This window comes from Miniopterus natalensis, chromosome 19 (genome assembly GCF_054644295.1).
Source record: "Miniopterus natalensis isolate mMinNat1 chromosome 19, mMinNat1.hap1, whole genome shotgun sequence".
Classification (NCBI taxonomy): Eukaryota; Metazoa; Chordata; class Mammalia; order Chiroptera; family Miniopteridae; genus Miniopterus; species Miniopterus natalensis.
The window spans coordinates 34,858,654-34,872,180 of NC_142099.1; the positions used below are offsets into that span (position 1 = coordinate 34,858,654).

General features: G+C 45.8%; 1 protein-coding gene across 1 annotated transcript; it reads right to left on the bottom strand.

Annotated features, from left to right (window-relative positions):
* Positions 1-246: 246 nt before the first annotated feature.
* Positions 247-13,144, bottom strand: FCRL1 (Fc receptor like 1). The gene is made up of 11 exons (XM_087828211.1): positions 13,114-13,144; positions 9,499-9,519; positions 6,934-7,203; positions 5,627-5,914; positions 5,184-5,462; positions 4,730-4,843; positions 3,644-3,671; positions 2,553-2,635; positions 2,255-2,326; positions 1,655-1,686; positions 247-450 (listed from the first exon to the last, which is right to left on the bottom strand). The coding sequence occupies exons 1-11, from the start codon at positions 13,142-13,144 to the stop codon at positions 379-381; spliced, it is 1,290 nt and encodes a 429-aa protein (XP_087684337.1). The 3' UTR covers positions 247-378.
* Positions 13,145-13,527: the final 383 nt, after the last annotated feature.

Below are 13,527 nucleotides of genomic sequence, written 5' to 3' on the forward strand. Positions count from 1 at the left end.
TCCCGCAGAATCACTAAACCGGTTTTGTGCACTCTGAACGTCACTGTCCCACTACCCCAGAGTCCTAAGTATTTTTTTATCCTGTTCTGTTTCCTCTTAGAAAAAGAAGTTAGAGCACAATTTGACCTGTGCTTAAAAGAACCAGCGGGAATCAGGTTCTGGTACAAAGTCCTTCCTGCTCCTGCAATCATGTTGGTTCTCTCGGGCGGTCTCTTTGGGGCCGAGCCAACTCTGCTTCATAGTAGCTGTAGAACAGTCTCAGGGAGGAAAGCACCTGGATGAGTATCTGGAAAGCTGACCCCCAGGATCTCTGAAGAACCTACTGGTTCTGAGGCGTGGGGTCACTGATGGTTTATAAAAGCAGAATCTTCCATTACTTCAGATAGCATCTTCATAGTCCGAGTCTGTAACTCTTGCTTTTTTCACTCCAGAATAGATGTCTGAGAAGGCCTAGAAGCAAAAGCACAAGGATAGGGTGGAGCGGGGAGGACAAGTAGAACACGCTTCCCACCGTTTCCCTTTCCAGTCAGCACGAACGCTTCCCATCATGGCTCGCCGTGCAGCACATGAACTGGAGGTTATTGGAAGATTGTGGCCCTAGGGCATCATTTCCAAAGGGTCTGCGTTTCAGACCTGACCCTGTCTTCATGGCTGTGTGGGTGGTATGTATGCACTTCACCGGTGGGCTAACAGAGGGGCTGCTGCTGGCCTGCAAACTGACCCAAACATACAAGGCCTTCTCTCGTTCTTATGGGCCATTGTTAGGCAGTTCCATGGGCTGTCATTTTTTTAAAGAATGTTAGCATTTTGCCCTAGCCAGTTTGGCTCAGTGGTTAGAGCGTCAGGTAGTAGACTGAAGGGTCCTGGGTTCGATTCCAGCCAAGGGCCCAAACCTCAGTTGCAGGCTTAATCCCTGGCCCCAGTCAGGGCAGGAGGCAACCAAGCGATGTCTCTCTCATATTGATGTCTCTCTCTCTCTCTCTCTCTCTCTTTCTCTCTCCACCCTCCCCCCCACTCTCTCTAAAAAACAATGAAAAAAATATCCTGGGGTGAGAATTAAAAAAAAAAAAAGAATACTAGTATTTAGCATGTCACTGGATTTTACCAAGGACTTGAATTTTGTCCTGAGACATTTGACTGTCGCACCACACTTAACAAAATTGCAAAGCACCTGCTGTTGCTCACATGAGGACTTGAGATTTCTGCATTTTATGAAAGCATTTTTGTATCATCAGTAATGTCATGTATTGTTCAAAGTTTAGAAATTACTTATTTTTAATTACAAACATCACTGTTTAGCTTATTAATTTCTATTTCTGTGTTGTTTGGTTAACCTTATGTGTGTATGGCTCAACATTATTTCAGTGTAAAGATTTTTAAGTATAATTTTTAGACTGGGTATACACTACAGTTTAGTCCCAAATCGTCCATATGTCCATGGCTAATGTATGTATGCACAAGCCTCGCGAATTTCCTTATACAGCGACACTTTGTTGTTATAGCTAAGTGTTTGTATCCCCACTGTGTGGGGAGACAAATGAGGAGATGGAGCACGGGAACTTTTGTTTTTCCTTAGTGGCCATAATTTTAAAAGTACAAGAACCAGGCCCGAGAAGAAAGAGCAGGAGGAAGGACAATAGGGATTCCAACTCACGTTGCTCTCGGCCTGTGTCGTCAGGGACTCCCCTGTGGAGAAAAGGGTACATGCTGTGAGATTCTACTTACACTTAAAGTCTTCCACTAAATAAATTTTCATAAAGGCTTCTTCCTCTCGTCTGTTGCCCATGGGTTCATTTCTATTAATATTTTTGTCTCACTTTCTGCCTTTCACAAATACACTTCCCTGATTATGCAGAGAAAACAGAGCCGCCTGGGGTGGCCGGATAGGGAGGCCCCTCCTGGCATTTACACCTCTCGGCAGTTCTGGGCCCACCATGTGCTAGATGGGACGACAGTGGCAACTAGGCAGCTGTGTCGGGGCGTCCTAGGGAGTCCATAGGGCTAGTCAAAGAGAACAGGCAGAAGCCACCCCCAGCGCTTCCACCTGCCGCGAGTGAGACACACGCTGCACCGGGAGGCCAGGGTAGCCTCGGCACCGGGCTCCCCAGGCAGGCTCCAGGCCAAAGCCAGCGCTCAGACAGGCACAGCGCTCACAGCCGGCTTCACGGCAGAAGCAACGTCACGAAGGGACACTGCCGCACTCAACCATGTCTTGGTTCCAGGGAAGACAAAAGACAGAGAAAAATGCACTTACCTGCTGCCGCTTGCCGTTCCTGTTGCATATAGTACACCAAAGAATAAACCTCATTTCCACTCACAACATTCACTGAAAGAGAAGCAAAAGAGGCATCGCGACACAGTCCCTCCTTCCTGCCATTTAAGTGGCTCCATGCATCCCGCCCACAGAGCCACGAAGACAGACAGACAGCTCATCTCTTTGCAGGGTTGGCGGGAGCACAGCAGGGTCGGGTGCCACCAGCAGGCGTTGCCCCGTTGCCTCCCCAGCTCGCTTTGCCTGCTTTGGCCCAGGGCAGGTGGCTTGGGGACCTCACCGTTTTCATATATGGGCTGCGGCTGCCCCGGGGCTGTTGCGTTCAGGTATGTGGTTTCTCGGGGCACAGGGCTGGGCGGGCTCCTGCAAACACAGAGACACAAGCTATCCATCTGCGCAGCGCCCGGACATCGCCGTCCGGGTAATGGGTTAGACACTGAGGGAGAGAAGCCTGTTAGAAAGAGTCCGAAGTGGAACAGCAATTTCTGGGGAAGTCACGCTGTATGGCAGAGGCCCCAGCCCAGTGCGGGGGCTGAGAGAGGCGCTGCAGAGCATCGCTAGGGTACAAATTCCCCCAGCGCCAGGTCCTTATCTGACTGGCTCACCGCGGTGCTGCCCACACCCGGAATAGCACCACTCACATCACAGGTGCTCAGTAAATACAGAATGAAGAAATAGTGACTCACTCCAGCTGGAAAAAGTGTTGCGAGGCAGAACAAGTGTCTGGAGCAAAGAAAATAAGGTGATTGTCTTGGCGTTTGCATGTACCACGGAAAGAGTGCTACTCTGATTTGGGGGAAGGTGACTCTTTTTTATTGTTGGCATAAACAATAACACACTATAAAAATATATCAATTAAATATTGATATCCCTAGATGAAAGCATTCAAAAATCTTTTCCTCTTCTAAACTCCTAAAGAACTTTATCATGAAAAATTTTAGCATGTTTATTACTCTCTGGCCTGTGTTACAGAAATGTGTATTTATATTAACTATTCTACAATGCTTCAGGACTCAAAACTTTTATAGTTTCAGGCCTTCAGCACTCAATAGAATGACTTACAGACCCTCAGATACCGGTTAATTTATTGAATGAATGCATAAGATGGGTCAAAATAATGTAACTTTCTTATTCTAGAGATTTAGTGAAAGAGGCACGTTAGGAAGAATGATGAAAGGATTTAAATTAATTTGTTAATATATAAAAGAAGAAGAATAGCAAATGAATATTCAAAGTTATCAGCGAGAGAACTGTGTAGTGGGAGTTTGGGATATAATAAAAATGTGAAAAAGCTCTTGAGAGAGGACAATTTAATCTTTATAAAAGGTATTTTTCTACAGTCAGCACAGATGGGGAAAGCAGAGGCCTCACCTGGGTGGATCCCTGGCTGGACGTCCTCCTGAAAGTCAAACACATGAGCATACACATCAATGGAGGCCTCTTTTCATCAGTTTTTTCATGTAGCGCTCTAGCGGGGACTGTTTTCCGTGCCAGTATGCCTGTCACAAGATGCCACTGTATGCCCGAAGGACATCCTGCAGTCATTCAAGCGGACCCTTCATTTTGCAGACGAAGAGACTCAGGTCTAGAAGAATTAATTAAGCTTCCCAATGGCAGTAAATACCAAAGCTAAGACTTGAGCTCAAACCTTCACACCTATTGTACTTTCTGCTTCTGATCTGACAGCCACATCACCTAATTTTATCATGACAGGATCCCGCAGGAGCAGGCACTGCCACAACCACGTCGTAGAGGTGAGGCACCCAAAGGTGCAGAAGAGGCTTGTAATTTAAATGAGAATCTCGATTTGTCTTCTCTTGCCCCATCTCCAGTTCAATCAATGGAGAGCAAGACACCAAGATTAAACATACAAATAAATATTTAATTACCAATGGTGATAAAGTGTGAAACTAAATAAGGCTGTTCTGATGAATAATAATAGAAGAGAACTGTAGGCTGTGTGGCCAGGTGAAACCTCTTGGGAAAAAATGACATTTAAGCTAAAAAGTGGAAGAGATCCAGCAATGAGTAGAATGTGTGGGTGTGTGGACAAGCATTTCGGGGTGGGGGGAGTGTGATTTTAATCTAAGCTGCATAAGAATTGATGCATTGGCTTTAGCTGGGAGATGGTCAGTACAGCCGGAACTGCTCACTGTATTTCTCATCCAGTAGCTGATTAGTTATCTAAATAGAGTTACATCTTTGTATAACAATTAAATCACAGAAGCGCTAGATATCAGCTGGATTTCGACTAGTAATAAAGGGGACAGAGAACTTTACTAACGGCATTGCACCACTTTCATGGGTGTCATTCCAAACTGGCCATTGTAAGCAGGTCTGCAGGCAGCTGACTCACAGTGTATATTCATTCTTTATCGTATCCGTGTCTCAAATGTAGCCTATTTCAGTGAAAACAAAGGTCACAGTAACAACATGCCAACCTCTATAAATACTAACCTGTGTTTCTCTTGCGCCAACAGCAAAATATAAGGACCACAATGGTGAGACTAAGGCTGCCAAGCAGCACCTCAAAGGTTCCTGAAAGAAGTTCCTTTCTGTCCTCTGTAGGCACTGAGGAGAGAAACCTGGGCATGAGCTGCCAAGGAGAAGGGCTTCAATTGGGAGAGCAGACGTCTCGAGTGTGCCCTGAGGCCAAGGTCTTCTCCGCAGGGGCAGGGGATAGTAAGGCTTATTTATCTAGAGACTTGCAGCTTTTCACAATGATGAAAGAAAGAGATGCGCCCAGTCATTATGTCCTCCCATACCCCTCAGATACATCTCCCAGGACAGCACCACCCGCTGAAACCCCATCTTTGGTAACACAGCAGCAAAAGCACTGTGGTCAGTGAAACTCTCCCAGGCTGCTGAGAAAGAGACACCGACCAGGACTGTTCCACGGCCTGAGCCATACCTGTGATGTTGAGTAGCAGCACTTCGCTGCGCTGGGCCCCCGGGCCATTGCTGGCTTCACAGGAATAGTTTCCAAAATGTTCTTTGGTCAAAGAGAGGTTGAAGGATGCTCCTCCTCCGAAGGGGGCTGAGCTGTTCCCCAGAGTGACATCCTCATGATAAAGCCGGTACAGGATTGGAGGGGAACCTCTCCAGGCCTCACAGTGAAGCTCCACCACATCCCCCACCACATTCTGGGCCCCAGGAGCCTTGAGGGTGAGGACAGGGCGAGACACTGGAACTGACAAAGATAGTGGAACGTCTAAGAGGGTGTCTGATAATGCAACAGACTCATGATCTCTTCCCACGAGGTCTCAGCCCCATTGACCTTCCCCAGGATGCCCCAAGGAACCATGGAGCCCAATCTGTGACCTGCTGACTGAGCTGAAGGGCAGTGGAACTTACTTCTGACAGTGACGCTCACTAGCCCACTGAGACTGGGGCCGTAGCCATTGTCAGCTGCACAGTAATATTTCTCAGCATCACTTTCTCTCACCATAGGAATCTCAAACTTTGCTCTCAGTGAATGCTGGGTCTTCACTTCTAGGTTTAAACCCAAGGCCCCTTTGTACCAGAAGAAGGTGATGTTTCCCGTTCCCCCAGTGACCAAGCAGACAAGGACCAGCTTCTCTCCCTCCATCACATGTCCCCCTGGAGGCTGTGTCTCCAAGGTCACATTATAGACAGGGATTCCTGCAAAAACACAAAATGACACATGAGAGCCCCAAATAGGGAGAGTTTCAGGGACAGGAGTAGGTGTGACTGTCCTGGGGGAGCGGGGGTAAGGCCTTGGATAAAGTCAATAACCTATATAGTTTAATTGTGGCAGGGGGCAATATTTCTGCTGATATGAAATTGGCATTGTTTAGGTTGGTGGTAGGGTAAGAAAGGCACCGTAATGTTATAGTAGGGGGTGCAAGATCAGCTCCCTCTCTAAGACACTGGACCCTCCAGAACCCTGGACCCTCCAGAACCCTGATATAGCAAATGCTCGTTTTTTATGGCACAAAAGCAAATTGGTTAATATCCCATGTTGCAAATCAAACTGCCTGGGTTTTAAGGATGCTTCCAACTCTGTACTAGAACAGGGCCTGCTGTCTAGGTTGGGGTGTGTGTGTGTGTGTGTGTGTGTGTGTGTGTGTGTGTGTTTCACCATCACCAATGTTGAGTTTTGAGCAAGCCTGGTATCTGAGAATGAAAGGATATCAGAAGCATCAACCCTGACTTGCAATAACATTTCCAATTCAGAATCAGAAACACCCTCGTTCGTATCTTTAAAAACCAAGCCCACACTATCCTTCCAAAAGCCCTTCCTTCATAGCTGATTCCACAAAGCCTTCTCTGACAACCCCAGTCATATCTCTCTCTTCTCTGTAGTTGCTGGCCCTAAACAACAACACCATATATTTCACCACAGTTGTTTAGAGTGCTGATTGCGCACCAGCTACCTGTAATCGGGGACCATGTATTACACAGATATTTCCTCGACACTCTCCAGCAGAGTGAAAACTCACAATAAGGGTTTTCTAAATATCTTTCTGTTTGCTTGAATGGGAACAGCAAGGAGAAGGGAAGACCCCATAAGCACTCTGACAAAGAGAGAAGCTCGGGTACAGCTCCTATTTCTGCAGGAGCAGAACAGAAGTCAGCAAAGCCCAGGTTCCTGCCCTCCCTGTCCCAGCCCAGGAGAGGACCCCACTGGCACTACTCACTCTGCACATGTATCCAGATATTCTTGCTCCTTAGGACTTTAAGGCGGTTTCTCCGTGCTTCACACCAGTAGGACCCTGAATTTTCCCTCGTCACGGCAGTGATCTGGAACTCCAGGGAGTTGCTCTGGCTCAGCCCCAGGGCATGGCCATCTTTGAAGAGGTAGAACTGGAGCTGGACACCTAACTTCTGTGGAGGGAGTTCGATCTTACAGGTCAGGATCACTGAGTTCCCCTCTATGGGCTGAGAAGAGCTGGCTGTCAAAAGCAGCGCTGGAGGGAAGAATGAAACACATATTCCAGGGCCATGGAGTTCAGAGTTCCTGGTAAGAGCCACTTTGTATTCTCAGCATTTAAAACCAGATCGAGAACCAGCCCCCTGGACACACAGAGCACCCTCACATCACCACCCACAAGCGGTCCATGGGCTTTCTTCTGCCAGCTGCTCACCCCCAGGACCCCCTGCCCCCGTGTTGCCTCACCTCTTACCACAAGGCAAACATTACCTTTGATTTGGTTCTTACTTGTCGAAGTTTTTGTCCAGGAACTAAGAGCACCTTTTCTGGGACAGTGCAGGGATATTGACAACTGTCACTGCAGCTGGCACTGGAGAAGGTGGAGCTTGAAGTTTTAGGAAAAGGGGATATATTTCCTCCATCCATGTTGTAAGCCTTATTTGGTTATTTTCTTGTTTCCTTTGCCCTGACATCTCAGATTATCTCTTTCAAAGACAGAATATGAGACCTGGAGGATCTGGGAAAGACTGAGAGAAACTCAGCTCCCTCCTTACTGATTCTCTTTTGCCCTTGTGACTGCCGATGAAAGGAGCGGGCGTGTGCTTGCGTGGAAATGCCCTCAGTCCACACGCGTACACGGCCTGTGCCCGAAGACTTCTTTACAAAGTCTTTCAGAAGCCGTGTTTATAAGAAGAAAGTATAATCCGTATCTTGAGCCTCGGGGATGTATTTTTTTGCCTTCAGGGCTTTTTTCTGGAAGAATTAAAGATGGCTCCAGTTGTATTCTGCTTTCACTTCATGTCCTCATGGTGAGGAGAGAAAGAGGTTTTTCTTAGGAAAATTCTTAAATTTTCCCAAATAGCAGAAATTTTGAGGGTTGAATAAACAAATACCTGAAGGGCCAGTGTTATCAGGGGTTTTGATGGTTCATAGGCTTCTGAGTGTTTAATTCACCATATAAAAATGTTGAATTCTTATTCTAGATCACTGAGAGGTTATTTCTGATTTAATAATCCTTTTCATTTAATATTCTGATTTAATATCTGTAATCTGTTACCTTGGGACTCTGAAAAAATCTGCTCCAGAGCTGCACTACAATGTTGCCCTGTGGAACGCCCTGCACGTCAGAGGCGCTTCTCTCCGTGGGAAATTGTGGTCCCCAAGGACTGAGGAGCGTCACAGCTTTAGGGCCTGAGTAGGAAAAGGGAGGGAAGAGGTGGAAAAAGGTCTCTGGGCACCAGTAGCCCACTTTTCTGAATGAGCCTGGGTGGGGATGGAGTAAGACATCAGAAAGAGCTGTTTTCAAGGGTTTGGAGCTCAATGTTACAGCTCAGAGCTTATTCCAAATACTTCTCAGGCACAGAGACTGTGGAAAATTCTTGGTGGCAGGTTTCTTTCATCATGCTGGATGTGGCTGTGTTTCTGCTTAGGCTAGGGTGAGGCACATGGGTGCCTTTATGGAGGAAAACAGGGCCAAGAGCAGGACATCGTGGCATTAACACAGGCATGAGTTAGACCGGGACAAGCATCGGGTGAGGAGCCCAGGAGGAGGAGCTGTCCTGAATATCTCTCATCATAGGAATTCCTAATCTAGCGTCCCCTCGCTGCACATGTGGCCTGGGCTCTTGATGTGACAGGATAACCTCTTTTAACCCTGAGTTTAGTATTTTATGTACAAAAAAAAAGAGTTCGGACACATATTAGATTTAAACACACTTTAGTGAAATATTTCTTCTGGGGGGAATTGCCTCCTCTCTTCATCCCGTAAAGGTAAGCCTTTAAATGAGGATCAGCACAAGGAAGTAAGTTTGCATAAATCTGAGCCAACGAGAGAAATCACGCTGGGTAACTGCTGTGGCAGCAAAGCTAAAAACTAGGGGGAGTCAGCAGCACTGTTTTATTTTGCATATGGCCCAAGGATTGGCTATAATGTTGCTCTCCGTGGATATGTGACTTTGACATTTCCTTTATCACTCCTGGAGTAGCACCCAGCTCAGGACTACACTGGGGCCTTGGGGCCTCTGAGGCTACGAGAGCAGAGAGTCTTCTGAAATCAGCCTTTGACACACATGATTTCTGTATGCAAACACCAAATCCCTCCCTAAACTGGGACTTCCCAGAAAAAAAAAGACTGTGGTTTTGAGGAAGTCAGACTAACACCTGCTCCCCTGACTGAGCAGGCAAGTGTCAGGTACAGAAACTAGTGTGAACACAAGCAGCCCCCGTTATTTGTATACCTCAGTAGCTGTCACCAGGTGTCAGCCATCCACAGGCCTCGGTGTTGGCCCCAAATACCCATAGACCATGAAGAAGAAAGGGAAGTGCAACTCACCAATTGGTTCACAGAGCTGAGCTGCGGGAAAATTCAGCAGAATCAGTACAGAACACCAAAACCAAAACATGCAAAGTTTAATTTTCCAAAGAGCTTCCCCGACAACTGACCTTCCTTCCCTCCTGCCCTCCCCCACATCCTTCCCTTCCTCTCTCCTCTCTCCCTCTTCTCTTTCTTCTTTCCCTCCATTCCTTTTCTCACATTCCACATCACCCACAAAACACCTGCCCAGAAAACAACGCAGAGTTCCTTTTAGGATTATAAAGCAACTTCCAATAACTTCTCTCACTTATACTGATAAGATGGTGCCTTTGTTTCGTGAGTACCTAGCAGCCCCCTTGAAGCTCCTCATTTTCAGCCCCTCCCCTCAGGGGCCTGGGTGACCCGGCCCCACACCAGCTGACTCCTGGCAACGGCAGCCAGGAAAGGATGGTGGGAAGGCTCTTGCTCAAGACCCGATAACTACTAACACTGTAAATTCTGTGGAAAATGCAGGCTCTGCGGCCAGATGGCATAGATTTGAGCACTGGCTCTTCCTCTTACAAGTTGTGTCACCCAGAGAAAAATGTTTCATCTCTCTATGCTTTCATTTCCTTTTCTGTAAAATGGAGATAATAACAGACCTGCCTCGTGGCGTTTTGTGAGAATTAAATAAGTTGATATCCACAATGTGCTTAGAATCGTGCCTAATAGTGCCTTAGAGTGTTTATTTAACATTATTATTACCATCTGTTTAAGCCCATGCTTAGTCTGAGATGCCTTCCTTTTTTAGGTTATGGAAAAAAGGTAGAAGAAAAGAGTTAATAAAGGCTAACATAAAAGTCATATTTTCTTTCCTCATCTATACAACAAATACTGTATGCTAGGCATAGTGGCACTTATGTGACAGGAGTAAAAATGAACAGTAGTCTTTGCTGTCAAAATTTTTACATTATAGTAGAAGGGAGCCAATTAAAAATAAATATATGGCATGATTTCAGAGAGTGGTTAGTGCCATAAGAAAAATAAATCAGAGAAATAAGTTACTGATCATCTTACGATGGTCTTGACTATTTATATAGATGTGAAGCGAGTAGAAATCTAAATGAAATTAGAGTAAAAGCCTACTGAGTATTGGGGAATGGTCATTTCTGGAGGAGAAACAGCTCCTGCAAGGACATTAAAAAGGCATATTCTTTTCCATGCTGGAATAAAAAGGCAAGTGCATCTGGAATTGATTGGGTGGACTGACAGTGGTTGATATCGGGGTATGAGAAGTAAGCAGGCGCCAGTCGGGGCGGGATTTCTGGACTTGGTAATAGTTTGGGATTTTATTTTAGATATTATGGGGAGCGAAGGACAGTTCTGACTTAATTGACATTTGACAAATCGCTCTTACACTGTGAGAAGAATAAAGTACAGGCGTACACGGGAAGCAGGGAGAAGGCCGGTGGGAGCCTGATCTGAAAGACTGAGGACAATCATGGCTCAGGGGAAGTGGTGCTGGTCTGTGAAGTGGTCAGATTTCAGCAGAAATTTTGAAAATACAAATTATTTATGGATCAGATATAAAGTATCAAAGAAAGAGAGGAGGTAAATATAACTCCTAGATTTTGGGCAATGGCAACTGGAAAAATGGTGGTGACATTTATGAAAATGGAGAAATCCTGGGGAGAAATAGGTTACGCTTGGTGGTGGTGGTGGTGCCACACTTGGCAGATCAAAGGGTCTGTTTGGATATGTTGGGTTTAAGGTGCCTGTTAGACAGCCGAAGGGCAGTTGAATACATGAACAGTGTTCAAAGGTGAGATAAAATTTGGAGAACTAAGGTTGATTTTAAGTATTTTAAGCTTAAAGTGACATATAAAGTGACCAAAGTGTGTAACTTGGGGAAGTGAGTATGAACAGAAGGGAGGAAGTCAGACGTTTTGAGATCAGTAAAGCAGCAGGTACGGAGTTAGAATGAAAACCATAGAATGTAGTGTCCCAGAATCTAAGCAAAAATGTATTTCCAGAAGACCGGTTGATAACTGTGTCACATACTCCCGAGAGGCTGAATAAAATGAGAAATGAAAACGAAGCCTGGATGGGGCAACATGCAGGCGGTTGATGACAGGAGCAAGAGTGGTTTTAATGGTGTGCTGGGAGCTGAAGATTTATTTACGTGGGGTTAAGAAAGCACAAGAAAGAACCTGAACTAGAACCGTTTAGCCGTTTCCAAGAGTTAGAAATGAGGGAGTATTTCACTATAAAGAGAGGACATGAGGAAATTTTTGAAGGGGTGAAAGTGTTTGAAGTGATGGAAATGTACAGAAGTACTTTGATTGTGCTGGAGGTCACATGACACTAAATCTTTGTCAAAAATCATAGACAGTGTGTCCAAAAGTAAAACTTACTGTAATGTAAATTAAAAATAAAATTTTAAGAAAGGATAGGTTAATATGAAGTAAAGATAGCAACTTGTAGAAAACTTTATAAAGGGAGACAGAGGAATGGTGCACAACAGGTCACATTTCTGTTATTTTAAGATAAAATATATTATGGGAATAACCCAGATGGGGAAACATTTTGATGATGGAGCAAAGTTTTTGAGAGCATCTGGCACTCAATGCACAAGTGGAGAGTCCTGTCTTTGATAAGATGAGTAAAATACACTCACGATAGGTGCGTAAGTATAAAGGTGGGTGGACTGATATATACACAGTACAATGAGAAATTTTTCTTCTGATTGCTCTTATTTCCTCAGAAATATTAAGCAAAGTTATAAATTGAGAATGAGAAGGGGGAAGTTTGAGAAGAAAAGAGAAGGCACCACATAGCGGTCATCAAGACTGGGAGAGTGTGTGGACGTGCCTGGCATGGCTGACGCCTGCGGGCTCTGCACTGAAGGGGGTAAGTCAGCAGGGTGCCCCTTTTGTATAGAGTCACAGCTGCTTCGGCACGGGCGTGAGCAGGCAGAAACGTGTGCTAATCAGGGGCCGTCGCCCAGGTACAGAGGTGAAGGCGTGTGCGAGGGACCCCGTGATGGACTCGACTGGAAGCCGATCACCCATCACCGTGGCCGTGGGCACGGAGAGTGTAGTAACCGGCAGCGGGAGAGTGATGCTGAGGAGCTGAGGACAGTGACACGGGGCGGGAGGGGCGCCAGCCGCAGAGACAGCGTATTGGGTGTGTGGTGGCGGGCAGATGCTGAAAACAAAAGATTTTGGAAACCATGCTGTTGCTGGTAATGTTCTAGGGTTTGATGGTAGTAGTGGGAGGTCGTACAAAGGTAAAGGGAAATAACGTCGATAGTAAGGAGGGCAAAGACCCGAGAGACCAATCTGTTGTACCAACTATCTTTGTGGTTATTGAAAATACCAAAAACAAAATCTTCAATTAAAAGTAGAAAGACAGACAGTGAACACATCCTATGAGATAAAAACTAAAATGATAATTTTCTTTTCTTAAAAATCTGGCTTTCCCGTATTGACAGCACTGTCTGACCGACTCTGAGCCCTCACTTGGAAGTAGAGATCTAAGCATCCCTGAGCAGAGCCAGGCAGAAAATGACTCCTGAGAAACCCCCCAGCTCTTCGGGAGCCAGAGCCCCCAGGTGATGGAATCCCATACTCTGTTCTGAGTTGTCCTACTCACCGCAGATCAACAGCAAGAGCTCCAGCAGCATGAGGACAAGGTCGGGGACTGTGATTTGAGGTGCTCTCTCATCAAACAAAGAATTTACCTGAGGGAGGAGACTGGTTTGTCACATGTTTGAGGAAGTTAAGATCGGAAGTCACCCCACAGCACAAGTTTACAAAAATAGAAGAAACAGGAGCCCTCCAATGGTCAATTTCTATTTTCTATTCCGTAGAGGCTACAAAAATGAAAGATGCTTCTTTTTACAGTTTAATTGCACAACTGGAAGATAATGCACATTAATACATCAGGTCCTCTTTAAGAACTCAGGCATCTCAAAGGGAAGTTTTCCAAAGGCAGTTTCTGACTTTGATGACAGTACATGTCAGGCTATGGCCCTGCTGAAACTCAAATTGCAAGCTTTGCACCTTT